This window comes from Erithacus rubecula (genome assembly GCF_903797595.1).
Source record: "Erithacus rubecula genome assembly, chromosome: 2".
Taxonomy (NCBI): domain Eukaryota; kingdom Metazoa; phylum Chordata; class Aves; order Passeriformes; family Muscicapidae; genus Erithacus; species Erithacus rubecula.
In genome coordinates this window covers 100477233-100493892 of record NC_136685.1, presented here as the reverse complement: position 1 = coordinate 100493892, position 16660 = coordinate 100477233, and the positions used below count along the sequence as shown (strand labels likewise).

Below are 16660 nucleotides of genomic sequence, written 5' to 3'. Positions count from 1 at the left end.
CAGTTCTTTTCACTGCCCATTTAAAGGTGTGTTTAATTCCAGGTGTGTGGGATCAGTGTGTCAGGGACAGAGGGTTAATGTTTCTGGGAGGAGATGAGGATGCTGCTGGTGTGTGTGTGCCTGTCTGTTGTGCCAGCCTTGAGCTCTCCCTTCTCTGATGGTAAAATGCCCTGGAGCAAATGGATGCCTGGCATTGCTGCTTGCTGTGAACACAGCCAGGAGGAAAGGGCTCAAACAGCTGCCCTTCAAAAATTACTTCTGAAAAATGCCATTTTGTAGGCACAAAACATATTTGCTGTGCTGGGTCATGCTGATCTCAGAGCTTAGGTGAAGAATATAGGGACTTTTTGAAGTGAGGCTTTTTGAGGGCATTACCTCTTGCCATTAAGAGACATAAGTCAGCAGATGATTTGTGTGGCCTTTACTGGTCACTTGCAAAACTTTCATCCACCAAAATAAACAGTTTTGTACTTTCAGTTCAGCTCTGAGTGTTGAAGCATGTCAGCAACAGGACCTGCTTACCCCTCATGTGCTCTTGTTTCAGGCAATCCAGATGCTTTTCAGGCCACAGGACAAATGTGCAGTGTTCAGAAAGGAGCAGAAAAGAGGGTTTAAAACACATCTTACTCCAAAATGCTGTTTCAGAATAATTCTAATTTTTTATCTGTTCTCTGAAAAAACCAGTTATGGCCTTGACTGAAGACTGATTGGAGTGGAAAAGCCAAAGTCCTCTGGCCTTTGCCATCAACCAGCCAGCATTGTCTGATCTCATGGGAAATAAACTGGTTTAGGGTTACAGAACCATAGAATGGCTTGGGTTGGAAGAGGATATTAATTTCTACTCAGCTTTTCTACTTGGTGTAATACTTTTAGGCAGGACATTAATGGATTCCCAAGTCATTTATGTAACACATAAACATGAAGAGCTGTGGGGGAGCCAGAGCAATCTCTTTTGGGACTGCTAACCAAATGATTCAGCCTGCAAGCCAGTAGTAGTCTCAGCCAGAACATGCCAGAATCCCAAATCACACAGCTTCCTAAAGGTCAGGAATTCTCTGCTCAGGTTTTTAGTGCATTCTTTAACTGTGGGATTATTTCTAAATGCAGCTTACTTTCACTGTGTTGATTTGTTTGTTGCAAAAGTAATTCTTATTCCTGGAATTCATTCCTGTTTTCCTGGTATTGTTTATTGCAGTAACAGAGAGGAATGTGTTTGACACTGATTTGATTGAATAAAAAGTTACATCAAAAGCACAGAAATTTCCTTAAGTCCTTAGGAGTTAACCAAGTGCATGGTCTTGGTGATACCCTGTTACAAAAACATGCCCCAGTGGCAGGGAGGGTTTGATGCTGTGATAGGCTACTTCCCAAAACATTAAAGAAAATGATAAATAGTAACATAAAGTTGTTGAACTTTAATTCTGAGAAAATTTGAGGGGTATGATAATGAGTGATGTTTGATTTAATTTTTTTTTGCCATGCTGAATGATTCCCATGTTAGGTTATAAATTAAAAGGTAATAAAAATTAATTCCAGATCTAAATAATACTCTCACTAGAAAAGCTGGATGTAGTGTAAAAGCATAAGATGCATCAGTAAGGACTCTTTTTCTTAGACTAATTTCACATTGTGATTAAGTGCTACAAGATAGAAAAAACAAAGGCTTGCCTAGGTTTTGGGAGATGGAACATGTTTGGGGAAAGCTGTAAACTGATATTTCAGCTCCATGAGCAGCCTTAAAAACACCAACCAAACAAAGCACAGTGCAGGAAAATGAGGACAGCTGTCAAACAAGGCAGAAAAATGCAGATGATAAGTGAGGAAGAGCATTTACCCTCTAAGGTCCCCTGCAGAGGACTGAGAAGAGAGCACCTCACCTTGCAGTGGTTCCACTGAGAGACTCTTAGTGAAGAGCTGACACAGCAGGCAGGGCTTGAATAAGTGATGATGGAGCTTTCTCATTGCTGGTACCCTTGTGAGAGATCCTGATGCCCTGCCAGAAATGGAGTTTTTCAATAGTTTTTATATAGTTTTCCATGTAATAGATATAACTATATCAATTACACCTATATATATATTCTTATGTAGTTAAAAATAATTTTTATTTTAAGTCTAGTTTTTTAATACATGTTTTATGTCAAATCTCAGAGTGATACAAATGTAATTTAACTTTTTTTGTGCTGGCTTTATGTGCTTCTGTGTAGTTTGGTGAGGCTTGGAGGTATTCCTGTCTTTTTTTTTCCCCCTTTTGAAACCTCTTCATGCATTTTATAGTTTATGATTTTAGCTCTGTTTAAGTAGCAGCTGGCTCAAGACCCAGCTGGAGCTGTATACCAGGGTCCCCAAGACAGTGTCATTAGCCTAGGCAGGTTAATTGATTTATTTGGCATGCCATTACACCCATTTACCTCAAGGCAGTGAAGCAGCAGAGGAAAAATGCTGCTGTTAAAGATTAAACATTCTACACTCACTGTTTTAGGGTTTGAAAGAGCTGGAGCTGAGCCGTGCTTTCAAAGATGCTGGAATTCAAATGGAAACAGTCTTGTGCTTTCTTTGACAAAACAATGTCTGTAGGGGCAGAGAGGGAGTCAGAGGAGTGTGTGCTTTTGCATTTTTTCAGAAACAGTTCAGATACAAAGAGGTTTCACTTTTCATTCCTGCACCAGGAGTTGCATCTCAACACTTTCTGTTTCCTTGTCTCAATTCCATTCCTGTCTCAGGAAGGCAGAAGTTCTGGCAGTGCCTTTGCCTGGGATTGCCCAGCTCTGTACTTAGTGGCCTTCAGCTGAGACCAGCCTACATGGTCAGTATTTCCCAGGCCAGGCTGGATCCTGCCCCAAACTGCTTTGCCCATATCCAAGATCAACACTATGAGGGGAAAAAATACTTTGGAGGTTTCTCCTTAAATACCTGCTTGTCTTTTTAATAAGAAGTGCTGAACTGGGGGGGGATTTTTTGAGGAAAAAAACCAAATCTTTGAAATAGTAAACTCAAGATTACTGCAAGGTGCCTCTTGGTGCCCTCATGAAAAACGATTGCCTTAAAAATTTAAGATACTGTTTCTCAGTATGTCACAGGCATAACCTTGCAAAGGGTCATCCATAAATGAGACTGAAACCTGCATTTTGTCAGCATAAACAGGTCCCTTTTCTGCAATGTGTTGGTACCAGCAGAATTGTGGCTTTTATAACCTTTCCTTTCTGAGCACAGCGAGCTGCCCTCAGCACTGGAATGTTTGCCTCCCCAGTGAGCTGAGTCTGGGCTGAGGGACACACAGGGGGTGAGAGGTGTCCTCACAGCATCTGGTCAGCACTGGGTGAGCAGAAATCAGGGATCACTAATCCTGAACCTGTGCAGGACAACTTGTCCATGACCAGCCTCTGCCTTTCACACCGTGGGAGAAAGTTTCTGAGTGGAACAGTGGATAAGAAACCCCTGGAGCAATGAGTCTGTGCAGAGGCAGCACACGGGGTGGGATATGGGGAATTATGTCAAAAACCAGAAACAGGTGCAAATCAGTGTTAAAAAATCAAAAAGGCAGAAATTGGAAGGTTTACAGAAACCAATGAAAGTTAATGTCACCAGTCAGGAAACAGCAGAGCCATGTAGGAAGAGGCTTTCATAAAATATGGTCCCTTTTTGTTGTTAATTATTAAGAATAATGTTATTCTTGTTAGCTCTTTAATGGGAAATGTATAAAGCTACAGAGTATGCTGCCTTCCAATTAGTTATACTGATTAAATTATAGTTGGCTTTGTTTTTCTTCAACACTTCCTGAAAAGAAAGCTGCACCTCCAAAAGGCACAGGGAGCAGCAGGTTAAAGCTGCAACCATAAATGCTCATTTTTCATGTAGGATATAAAATATCAGGTAGACTATCTTCAGGAGGCTGATAATGTAAAAGGAATGACATTACATTTGCTGTGCAGTATCAGAGACCTACTTTTATCCTCTGGAATATTTCCCTTTTCTGCAATCCTTAATCTGCTTAATCTGTGATATTACAGGCTTGCTGTTACATTAAAAGTATTAAAAATCTGCAGTCAAGGTAACTTTTTTTTTTTTAAGGGGATGTAATAATAATTTGCTTAAGAGGTTCCTGGTTCATGTAATACCAGAATAATGGAGAATAAAAAGGCGCTCACAGTTACAAATATTTGTGCTTTATTTTATACAGTATTATGGAAATGAATTGCATTTTACATTAGAGTTTTTGAAGAGCATGATTGTAGATACGTAGCAAAAATAGCTCTGAATTGAATTTAAAATAATGAACTTAGTATTGTCAGAAATGTGGGAGTATGAAATCAATGGATTTTTGTGGAATTATCCAGATTTTGCTGTCATCATATGCCCCAGTATATCTTGCAGAATATTAATAAATATAAAAATAACTCCAGAAGTTTGCAGTGGGATCACGATTGATGCAATGTGATAGAAGAATAGATGCAACTTCTCACATTTTTGTCATTCTGCATTGGTTTGTGGCAACTTTTTTGTGGTTTTATTTTCTTTTTACCATTTATCAGATGTTCCTGCCAAGAATCTAAATGGCAAAAATAAATTGCTCCCATAAACATCTGACATGAAATATTTCCACCCTGTGGAACTACCCAGTTTAATGTCCTATTACTGTGATTTTTGAAGGAGGAAATATAAGCTAAAATCCAAGGTTTTTCTTGTTTTTGGACCATTCATGCAAGATGGATGTTGTGTATGGTGACATTCCTGCAGCAGATGTTTGCATGGAAAGGGGATGGGAGAGCTCTGCACATGTGACAGGACAGGTCCTTCTGACCCAGGCAGCCCTGGGGAGTCACCTGGCAGTGATGTGCACCAGGTGTCAGGGAGAGGCCACCCAGAGGAAGGTTTGGAAGCAAGTTATAGTGCAGGGCTGGATTTATCAGGGTTTTTTTTTTTTCTGCCACTGGGCAGCATAATACCAAATTCCCACAGTAATGAGTAAGAATAGTCTGCAGTGAAGGAAGGGTTCTGTGATAGAGCTTGGCAGCATGATTGCAAAAATTACTTCTGGATGTGCCTTTTCCAAGGAGAATGTGTCCTTGCACTGTTAAAAAGTGTCTAATTTCCATTTTGAATTTCTGGTTATGTTGAGATTTTAGGGGGTGGGGGGGTGTGGTGTTTAATTTCTTTTCTCTTGCCTTTTTTGGAATTGGAGGGGCAAAAAAAGCTGGATTTTTTTTTTCTTCTAATCCTCCCCCCTCCCTTTTTAAATTTTTTTTATTTTTTCTTTTCTTTTTTTTTTTTTAATCAAGATTTGCATTTCTGTTCCATGCAAGCCTGTGAGCAGGTACTGGCTCAGGCAGAACCTGCTCTGGTGCTGAGCCATGAGGGTGGAAGCTCATAGTTGACAATTACTGACCAGTAATCCTCATGGACCCCTGGAATGAGTCCAAAGGAGAGTGATGAAGATGTTGCCCAGAGAAGTCGTGGATTCCCCATCCCTGGAAATGTTCAAAGCCAGGTTAGATGGGTTGGAGCAATCTGGTCTGGTGGAAGGTGTCCCTGCCCAGGGATGAGCTTTAAGGTTCCTTCCAATCCAAACCATCCTATGATTCTGTGATTGATTTTCCTGCTGAGATACAATTACACTTGTGACTTGGGATAATATTTACAAGATAGTCCCTGCAGGTGTTTTATTAGAACAGTACTTACTGGAATTAGCAAGTTTGGAGGAAATGGGAGAGTTTACATTACCAGGTAAACCAGACTTGAAGGCAACAGCAGGTTATACCAGCACTGGATTTATTCTGAAGTGAGTATTTTACCTTTTGTGTTTAATTAATGCCTTGGAGCCAAAATGACATTTGTTTCTGCCCTGGGCATTGCTGGGGGAGCTGATGTGCTGTGAATTCCAGGGCACCTTTGCTGTGTGCTGGCTCCCAGTGATGTCTTGGGGAGTAGCTCCTTGTTTTATTTATCCACCACCGCTTTTGTGTTTGCAGCCTAATTTGCAGTAATGGGAACAGTCAGATATTTATCTGTGCTAAAACATCTCTGGTTTAACCAGAGCCAAACCCAAAATGTCCAAACAGGCAGCACTTCTCCTCTCCTACTTTTGTTAATGTTATTGGAATTCTGACTTCTTTTTTGTCTCTGTTGACAAAAAAAGGGGGAAGCTTAAAATCAATGGAACGTACCAAGCTGTTTTGAAGGCCAGTTTTAGTGACATTACAGATAGGATTTTTAAATCTTTAAAACATCCTACTCTAAGGCAAAACCGAAAATAATAGAAGAGGATGAAATCTCTTCCAGAGCAGTGCACAGTTGCAGGGACTCGCAGAGCACACGGCTGCACTGCTCCAGAAGGATCCGACCCAAACCCCTCCAGTACTCCCACTGCTCCAGGAAGCGGCTGCGGGGGTGCAAACAAGTCCAGAAGCACTTGGCTGTGTTTGCACACAGGCATCCCAAGCCGATGCTTTTGCACTCGCTGGAGAGCGCTTTCCTGGTAATTCAAGCTGGGCTAATTCCTTTACAAAGAACCACTAATGATCTTACAAGCACCGCATCGAGTTGAGACGGCTTCTAAGAGAGGGTCTGGCGCCTCGGCTGGTGGCTTTGAAATGCTGAATGTTGTCGTAGGAGGCCTCCGAATCAAGGGGAAATTAATATGAATAAAATGAAATGCGAATTCTGAGGGGTTTCTTTATGCTGTTCCAACGTAGTGGCTAAAACTTAAAAGGATGATGTGTATCAAAGTTGCTAGAAGGCATTTTAAGTAGCTGGCCAAACTGATGCAACAGAGAACAACTGTATTTTTCTTTTAAGTTTTCAGTTTGTGAGGGTTGGTTTTCTAAAAATACATGGGGTTTTTAAGTATAGTTACTGAGACAGAAAAAGTCGTGCTTCTCTTAGTCTCTCATACAAATATTTTTGCAGCACTCTGTTGTTGCAGCTCCTAGAAAACTGATTCAAGGCTGGGGGCAGTTTGTGTTTCTTGGATGTTTTGTTTTGCAGCTCCTTTTTATAGCCCAGGCTCGGGGGTGAAAGGGGAGGAGGGGTGGGAAAGTGTGTAGGACAGAACCAAGGGGGCTGCAGGAAATGGGTGTCCATTCCCACACCTTCCAAGGGCATGGAGCTCTGAACCCGGGATTCCAGCCAGGCAACAGCAGTGCTGGGCTGCAGGACTTGGAGTCTGTGGTGATTTCAGTTTTGCTTAAGTCCAAGGGGGCTGAATTGTTTTTTAGCAGTAGGAAGGATCAGAAGAGATGCCTTGTTTCCTGCTGAGGATGAGCAGGGATACCACATTTGTGGTGTCCTTACAGAAATGATGATTTTATTTCACAGCTCCATCTTTTTTGTTCCATTTTTCATGGGGGAGATAAACTAACAAAGCATTAAATAAAACTGAAGCTCAGTTCTGGGCAGCCTGATTTACAGCCCTCTTGGGCCAGGTTTTAGGTTGGTCCACGTGAGAGTTGGGTAAGCAGATACCATCAAGCCCACATGGGAGAGTTTTAGCTGCTTTGTAGCTAAAAGAATGTTTCATGAGTGCACTTACATTACTACTTGTATGAAGTGGCAGTGTCTTTGTGTAATCAAAGAGTTTTGTGTAATCAAAGAGTTTTGTTTTGATCAACTTGCATTCCTTTTGACTGACTAAACCTGAGGAGGGGAACAAAAAAAAGTCCTCCTTAGGCTCAGGCAAAATCATCTCCTCCAGAAGTAGGTGCTTCCATCTCCTCCTGTCCACTCACATTCCCCGTGTGATTAAACCATGAAATCAGCTTTAGCAGATTGCAAAGGCTGCATGGGCAGCACTGGTCTGATTAAATCTGTGGATGGGCTCATATGACTCGAGATGCAGAGTTGTGGCTGGAAATCCTGAGATGTCAACAGGAGCTTGGCCTTGAAGGTCATCCCCAGGAGGATCAGGTGCCTGCATTGCATGGCACTGCCACTCCTTCCCCAAAGGTCAGGATAGAAACCTGCCTGTGGCTGGAGCACACATGGAGCAATGAGAGGTCAGGTTACTGAGAGCTCTTGTCACATCTTGTCTGTGAAATGAGACTCCAAATGTGTTACAGATCCTGGGATTATTTTAGGGTGGTGAGAAAAGCTGCTCCTCCTGTAGTAGCTGTTCTGTGAAAGCCTGCTCTGGACTTTTCTAGTCAGGTCTGGAAACACAAGGATGCTAAAGCTGGGGAAATTGAGCAGGAGCTGAATAGGGATTGGCTTTACAGTGCCAGTTTGCAGCAGTTGCTCAGGCTAGGCTGAGGCTGTCCGGGTCTGCCCATATCCATGGAGAATGGCTAACTCAGCAAGGGTCTGTGGTCTGTCTGCTGCATGGTGCTCCTCAGAGCCTCAAGGGTTAACTCATGGGTTGCTTGAATTCTGACTTCTCCATTCCTTCCTAATCAAGGAATGCTGTGAGAGATATTCCAGGTTTTTGTTTGCACTTTCTTAGGCAGTCTCTTGCAAACACATCTGCCTTGGACAGATCCTGCCTGGATTTTTATCTCTGATACAAATGAGCACGCCTAATCAGACAGGAAAATGCCAGAAAGTCCATTGCCAAATGGAGTTAAGCTGTCAAATTCCTCACCAAAGCTTTCTTTGGGCACAGGGATCAAACATAATTGTTTTTCTCAAATATTGTTCTCTCTTCTCTTGTAGGAATCAGAGTTTGTCTGCCTGGAGTTTGATGAGGCCAAGGTGAGCCAGATGCTGAAGAAACTGTCAGAAATAGAGGAGAATATAACTTTGTTGACTCAGACTACTTAATCAAATAAAGAGATTGCAACTTACAAAATAATTACCCTTGGTACCTCTTCATAATTATTATTTCAGCCAATAAAATAGGTGGTGCTGGTTAAATCCAGATTATAACCTCAAGAATGGGCTAAATCACTGTGAAACTTTCTCATCCCCTCCTCCCAGCCTGTTTTCCAAGGCAGCAGCGACACTGCACAAAGCTTTGGATAATCAGGCCTTGAGTATAGCACAGCTTTTCTCTTTTTACCCTCCATCACTTCTGGAGTCTTCCAGCTGCCGTGGATGCTGGGCTGGATGAACAGCAAAGGTAAATTGGCCAGCTGTGGCAGAGCAGAAATGAGCAGAAGAAACAGGCAGATTAGGGGGAACTCATGTTTGTGCTTGCAAACCATGGACTTTATAGGACAAATCCACCTCTGTGAGCTCTGTCTGCTTAAAGCCCAGGAAAGTGGATGGAGTGCAGGAAGCAGAGGCACAAACACACCTTTCTGTACCTGTGAGCCCCATGCTGCCAGGGATTCAGTGGTTCCCAAGGGGTGGCCAACCTGGCTGCAGAAGCCAGGGGATGATCAGGGGAGCATCTCCTGGGCAATGGGACGTGCTGGTTTTCCAAAAGGAGCAGCTCTGCATGTGCAGAGAGCCTGATCCAGGTGTTTGCTGGCAATCCTTCGAAGCCACTTGATTTGCTTCCCCAAAGACCATCCACCCTCATCACCCTGTGGCCCTTGGGCTGCAGTGGTGCAGCCTGCACAGAACTGCACAGTGAGTTTGAGGGGCCAGTGCTTTGTCAGAGCACAGCTGAACTTGGCAGCTCTTAGACCTGTTTGTCATGGTTCAGTTTGACCTGAGAAAGTCTCAGATGGAACCCAAGGTTTCTAAGTGTGTACCCACTCAGCTTGGAATGTGGATGACAGAAAATGCCCCTGGCACTCAGCACTCACTTGTGTGAGTGAAGAAATCTGCCAGAGGCAGGTCAGGAGCACAGGGGCTGCAGTGCCCATATCTGTGCTGGAGCAGCCAGCTGCAGAGCAGCCGCTGCCCCTGCACTGGGAGGCTCCCAGAAGGGTTTCCAGTGCCCAATTCCGTGTTTCCATTCAGGGCTGTGACCTTGCCAGCCTGGTCACAGCAGGATGTCCCACCACACTGAACTGGTTCAGCAGGAACTGGAGAAGCCTGAGCAGGCCAGCACTTGTACAGAGCAGGATGGAAGGTTCTCCTTGCAGGAGAGCTGCCTGGTGGTCCATAAAAAGGTGACAGTCCTGGCTCCTGGCTTGCTCTGTCACTTGACTGGAAGGTGTGTACACACGTTTGGTTGGAGGCTACATTGCTTCTTGCCATTTTCTATTCATAAGCAACCTCCTCCTGAGCTAAAATTACATTGAGGGCTGGTACCAATATAGAGATGACAACATGAAATGTTCTCGTGCCTTAACTAAAGCACTCCTCATCACTTCTCCTTGAGAATTTATTGCTTGTGGAGTTGCCAAATTGCACTTGGACACAAAATCGCTTCAGAGCAAGGGAAGGGCACCTTTTCCCATCTGCCTGGTCAGAAGGGGAAACATCCCTCAAGCCAATTTGTGCCACTGCTCAGGGAATTAACATTTCCTTTGCTGTGCCTGTCCCACTGCTGCCTTTCCTCTTACAACCTCCTGGTTCCGCCCTCTGGTTTCATGGAGCCCCCAGCACCTCTGATTCCCCAAATGCCTTCAGCTGATCCTTGTCAGGGGGGAACTGGGCTGTAACCACAAACTGCTCCTCGTGCTGCTCCCTGAGTCACTGGCTGCAGCACTGCTGTGAAATGAGTGCTTTGTGATTCTCTGAGCCTTCTCTTGCCTTTTTCAACTTAGTTCATTCAAGTGTTTTTTGTGTTTTAGGACATATTAAAAAAAAAATCAAGGTCAGGGAAGGATCATGATCTTAAGTAACTTGCACTGTGTCAAACATACTTATTGTTTTATTTTAACATGGTCAGAGGATAGGAAAATGTGCTATAAATGGAAATTAAAGAGAAACAAACTGGGAACAGATGTCAGGAAGTATTATTTCATGCAAAGAATAATAAATATGTGGAATGGCTAACAAGGCAAGGAGGCTGAGGCAAAAAGTCTAGGGGACATTTAAGAAATAATTGGATATTTTCTTAGTGAGGTCTGAAGGGGAATGTTTTTATGGGTGGATGCTTGTCTCTCTTCCTAATCGTCCCTCCCCAACAGTCCTCATTTTCTTCTGGGTGGATCTTTTGCTGTGCAAAACGAAAAAAAAGCAAAAAAAGCTCTGAGTGTGTCGAGGAGCACGCTGCTGAGTCCTTGGTAGTCACTGGGCAGCAGAATTGTTCCTGCATCACCAGGTTTGATGTGGCAGGGAAGGGGGTGCTGTGCTTGCCGATGCTGTAATCCTCAGCTGCTGCTGGGACACGAGGACAGGTTTGTCCTTGGCAGGGCTGTGCCTTCCTGCTGAGGTGGTTTCTGTGTGTGTGCATCCATCTGCCCCAGCCCCACGGTGTTCTGAGCCCCTTGGGCACCTCTGGCTGAACTTGGAAGGGACAAGGCCTCCAGTGCCACTCTGCTTTGCTTCCTTGAGTGAAAGGCACAAGCACCCGTGCGGTCCTGCTAAATATCTCTGTGGTGCTGGCAAATGAAAGCTCCTGTTCAGGAGAGATTTCACAAATCCTCCCCCAAAAATGTAACCAGACTCATCCTGAATGCATGAACAGGCAACTCCTGCAATGGCTGCAGCCAGCATGGCTGCTGGAATCCTGCATGGATCCAGCTGAGCAGACATCCCAGCACAGCCCTGTTGGCCACTGGGGCCTCATCCAGCTGTGGAGCCCACTGTGGTTCCTGCCATGGCCCCAGCTCCTGCGTCCATGTGCGAAGTCAGGCCAGCAGTGTGGCACTAGGGCTGTCACCTCCTCCTCCTCTTCCTCCTTCCTTCATGGAAGCAGGCAATGTCACTTCACAGCAAGAGCAGCCCAGCACAGCCAGAGGGGGAGAGGGAGGGAGAAGCAGTGGGAAGGGCTGAAGGAGGGAGTCTCCCCTAGGGAGGCTTTTCTGCCTGCTCCTCACAGGCAGCCAGGGAAGGAGCTGGGACACAGCTCCTGCCACGCTGTAGTGTCCTTGGCTTAGGGAGCTGCTCCTGCAGTGGTACCAGCTGCTCACTGCTCTGCTGACAGACACAGACCCCGTGCAGGGGCTGCCCTGGGGCTGGGCCAGGCTTGGCTCCCATTGGGATCTGGGTGTTGGACCCAGCCTGCCCCGTGCTGGCTCCAGCAGGCAGGGCTGGGCTGGGCTGGGCACTCACTCTCTGCTTGGTGAGACCATTACTCTTGCTGCAATTTTCTTTTTCCTTGGTCTGCATTTTCCCAGAACTGCTAAGGTTTTAAAGTGTTCTTCTAGTAGATCTGTATTAAAAAAAAAAAAAAAGGCTTAGGCACACCACATTTTGCTAAATCTAAGCCAAGCAAGTGTTGTATTTCATAATGTTTTGGGCCATGGAAAGCAGCAGATGATGATATATTTATTTTATGTTGGTGTTGATTTACTTTCCAATTATTCAGGTTGCATAGTCTCATTTTATTTTACATATTTTTTTTTAAATACTTATTTCTCCCAGACCCTTTTGGCAAGTGTAAATAATAGTGTTTGTGCTCTCATTATTTTTCACACAATGGGAAGGATTTCGCAGGGGCCGATAATCCACATCTTACTGTGCTTGGACTTCTTAATAAACTGGTTGATATTTTGAGAGATTTTCTTTTCTGTGTGTCAATTCTTTGCTACCTTTTGATAAAACAAATTTTTCACCATTTTTCTGAGGAGATTTCCTGATTTAGGTATTTGCTGACTGTTTGTAGGTGCACGAATATATGAGAAGTTTTACCTCAAGGCTCATACTGGCCAGAGATTGCTCACAGAAATGCATTTTTTTTTCTCCTTCTGGGGAGTTTCCACAGTTTATTCATTCATTCCAAATATTTATGAAGAGGTCCTCAGTGCTGGGGACAGAGGGAACTTTTTGAATAAGGGGAATGCAGTGGTCCTGTAGCAGCAGCCACTGATGACTTTTTAATGTGTTGTGTTTCATGTGGCTTGAGACTGGAAAAACAGGCAAGGGCTCCATGCCTTGAAGCTGGGCCTGTTAAAATCCTCCTCAAAGATTATTCCCAAATCCCAGGGGGGTGTGGCTGGGGGTGTCATTTAATCCAGTGTGAAGGTTAGAGGGGCCCTCCTGGGTCTCCCTCGCCATGTCAGGGGGTAAAGGTGCCAGTACAGGGGGACCTGCAGCCATCGCCATCAGTGCTTCCTCCCCTCAGTGCACCAAAATCCAGCTGTTTGCACCCATCCAGGTCACACTGGTTCAGCCAATCTTTGTCAAAGCCGTGGAAGAGGCCCCCTCTCCTCAGAAAGGACTCACAACACCAAAGATGCCTTTTCCCAGCAGCTTGAATCCTGTGGGTGATTCCCCAAGGCCACAGAAGTCCCAGAGGACACAATGTGTCACCTCCCATGGAAAGGTGACAAAAGGGATGCAGCTGCAGCCTCACCTCTGGACTGCCAGTGCACTTGGGAAATGTTATTTTGGGATAATACCTGAGCTTGTTGTCCAAGCACAAAATTGTGGGTGGTGCTGTGGAGCTTCCCTCCAGATGTGATGGGACTGACCAACCCCAAGCCCCCAAATGCTTTGCCCTTCCTCCTTCCCTTCCGTGGTAGCAAGGCAGATCTTGCAGTGCAAGAATTTGCAGGAAAACAGGTTTGAAGGCATGTCAGGGGTGGAGAGCCCAGCTGGGGGGTTTGACCCTGGGGTATTTTGCAGGGTTGTTGCACCAACGGGAGGTCCCTGAAATGCGGAGCTGTCGGAGGGCAGGCGTTTGTTAACAAGGAGGTACAAGAGACATTTCCCCAAAAATGTTTTCCTGTTTATTATTTTCTCTGCACACAGGTGACTTGGCACTTGTATTTTAATTCCCTTAGTGGCCAGCAGCACTGGAACTCCAGCACTCAGCCATTAGCTCTTGTAATGGGATGGTATTGGAGAATACATAAAAACAGGTAATTGCATAAATGGCATTTTTGGATGCCAGCAAGTGCCTCAGACCCTCGAGGAGTGACATTTTACAGGAGTGGATGGGAGAAAAACAGCAATCACAGCACAAAACCCAAATTCATAGTGTTTCTGAGAGGGGCCTGGGAGGCAACTCTCATTTCCTGAGTTTTCTGGCCAGTTGGCAGCCCTGGCTGAACAGAGCACTGCCGGGAAACTATACAGTGCATTTTAGTAATTAGTGGCACTTTTCCTGCCTGGCAAACCAAACCACAGAGGGCATTAGAGCCTTCATGGCATCTCTGCTCTTGGCAGCAAAAGGGACAAATAAGCAAAGCCGCATCAGGAGTGGATGGGTGGCTCAGGCAGAGAGAGAGAGGTGTCTGAGCCACCTGCACATAGATCAGGGTTCTCTCTGCAATCACAGAATGCAGCAGCCACCCCATCACCCTCTGAAAAATATGTGGTGGCCCCCTCCAGGCATCCCCCTAAAATAAACTCACTCCTGCAGGACCTCAGAACAAATCTGCATTTTTCTGTGGCCGAGGAACACAGTGTGTAAAGTTAATCCCCTGCTGCAAGATCCTGCAAGGCAATGGCATGCAGAAGTACAAGGTTAAAAAAATGCCTCTAGAGCCGGTAGCTGGGAACCATAAATACCTTCCAGGCAGTCCTTAGGCACATCAGGAGATGAGCAAGCAGAGCAACTGGAATTTATAAACTTGCATAATTAATTATCCTTTGCAAGGAGAACAAACATTCCCATGTTCCAGCTCTTTTAGGGCCTTTGACAATTGGGCTCCTTTCTGTAAATAATGTTATGTAAGTTTATACATTTCAGTCAGTGCTTTTTCTAGCCTCTTCACAGCCCAAGGATGTTTTCACTCCAGTTTATTATTTCAGCTGTGCACAGATCATTTTGCACTGGTGCATCTATAATGGGATTTAAATTAAGATGCTTGCAAGCAGTGCAACAGTAGTGAAATAGTGTCTGGAAAACATTGGTATATACTCAGGGAGAATGAAAGAAAGAAATTAGCTTTATATTGCAGCGCTGGGCAAAGTGTCCTCACCCTTCCCCGAGGGGCAGGACAGGATTTCTCTATCTGAAGACACAACCTGTGAAGGACCCGGGCTGCGTTGCAAGGCCTGGAGTCATGGTGTAATGGCCATGGATGCTTTTATTCCAGAGCACGGGAGCGCCTTTGAGTCATCCAAGAGCCCTGTAACTGCAGCGAGCTGCAATCAGAGCTGGCTGAAATGCTTAACCCCAACGGCTTAATCTCCAGCCATTGCAAATTAGTACAGCTCCATTAACTCCACAGGACTGCTTACACCGGGGAGGTTAAATGTGTACAGGACCAGGCACAAAACCTGCAGTGATTCCGTACATAGGGCAGTGGTTTGCTAATTTACACGGCTAGATCTCATCTCTGCTGGTTTCAGTTTTATTTATTTCTAGCGAGCATATCCATGTCAGGGGGATTTCTCCCTCAAGCAGTATAAGGAAAACCCTTCATCTACTCTGATTATTGCTGATCCTCTCCCTAATACAGGGGATATCTTCCCTCCATGCCATTCTTCAGTAACCTGTAGCTATGAGGCTGGATATTAAAATTTGATATATGGATTATTTAATTTCCCTTTGTCCTTTTTTTATATATTTCTGAAGTTTATCTGCAGATCCTACAATAACAGGAGGAAAGCTTCGTGATCTCTTTCTTTGAACTAATTCTGATGCTCCGGGGGCAGCGCGGATGGGCTGGGCAGTAAGGGGTGTGTGTAAGTCAGCACTGAGGCACGGCAATTAGCCCGTGGCCTCTGGGGTGGCTGTTACGAGCACAGGTTCACCTGCAATGGTTACAGGAGAACGGCAGGTCCTGGGGGAAACCAGGTGAGTCATGAGCGCCTGGGGGAGCCATTGGCAGCCGGACGGTGCAGGGCAGGGAGCCGGGAGTGGGGCCCCGCGGTGCTGTGCGAGCCGGGCAGGATGGTGACACGCTGCCGGTGGGGACAGCAGTTACACCTCGTAACTGGCACCAATCCCCTTCTGGACACAGCCTCATGAGGGCCTTGCAGGGGGTCCAGAACAGCACAGGTAGGTCCCACCCCAACGCTGCTGCCTTGAAAATGATCCCAAGCACTCTCTTCTCCCTGATTTTGGTGACCCTTCCACTCCTGCCATCCAAAGGAGGAGCCCTCAGCCAGGAGCACCAGCCCAGGCCTGGTGGCAAAACACGCTGTACCTCTGCCACTGGTGTGCAGCTCCCGTGGGCTGAGCAGGATTTCACTGTGGTAGCAGCTGTGCCCAAAGCTGAGAGCTTTGCCCAAGGTTGGGAGTGTCTTGGAAAACCTGCACGCGGTATTGGCAGAGTTTCCTTTGCCACCCAGAATCAGCCAGCCTGGATTCAGCCACCCAGCATCAGCTAGCACCCTCCCAGACAGAGAACTGGTTTTAACAGGAGCTACCCAAGCTGGCATTGTGACAGTCCAAGGGAGCCTCATCCAAGAGGTGCCTGAAATCAAGATGGTTTGGAAAAATCTAAGTGACATGTGAGGACTGGCAGTTTTCCCTCATGTGGGATTTTGCTGGTGCTTAAAACTGCATCTGCTAAAAAGTAAAAGCCAAGCAGAAGGGGTTTAGCTGAAGTGAGTCCAATACACTTTTTCCTAGATGTAAACACTTTTCTCCCTTCAAAGGAGAAAAGTGACTTTGACTCTTCACCTTTGAAGAGTCTTGGCTGTAGCTTCTTCAGTTTTGCAGCTCTTCAGGTCTTCTGCAAAATGCTGTGGCATGCCTCTGAACTGAGGTAAGGAGGGATGCAAGGAGCCATGTTTCTGGGACACTAAAAAAAATGGTTTCTATAGAGCAGGT

General features: G+C 45.4%; 1 protein-coding gene and 1 long non-coding RNA gene across 3 annotated transcripts in view; both read left to right on the top strand.

The window, feature by feature from the left end:
- The window catches only part of COMMD1 (copper metabolism domain containing 1), a 59180-nt gene extending 50401 nt beyond the window's left edge, over positions 1 to 8779 (top strand). For both annotated transcript variants that reach the window (XM_079324927.1, XM_079324928.1), the window contains one exon: positions 8641 to 8779. In XM_079324927.1, coding sequence (XP_079181053.1) covers positions 8641 to 8748 — 108 coding nt within the window. In that variant the 3' untranslated portion in view covers positions 8749 to 8779. The remainder of the gene's footprint in view (positions 1 to 8640) is intronic.
- Positions 8780 to 9734: 955 nt separating this feature from the next.
- Positions 9735 to 12491, top strand: LOC306811365. The gene is made up of 2 exons (XR_013776659.1): positions 9735 to 11241; positions 11482 to 12491. It is a non-coding gene; the product is annotated as an uncharacterized lncRNA (long non-coding RNA).
- Positions 12492 to 16660: the final 4169 nt, after the last annotated feature.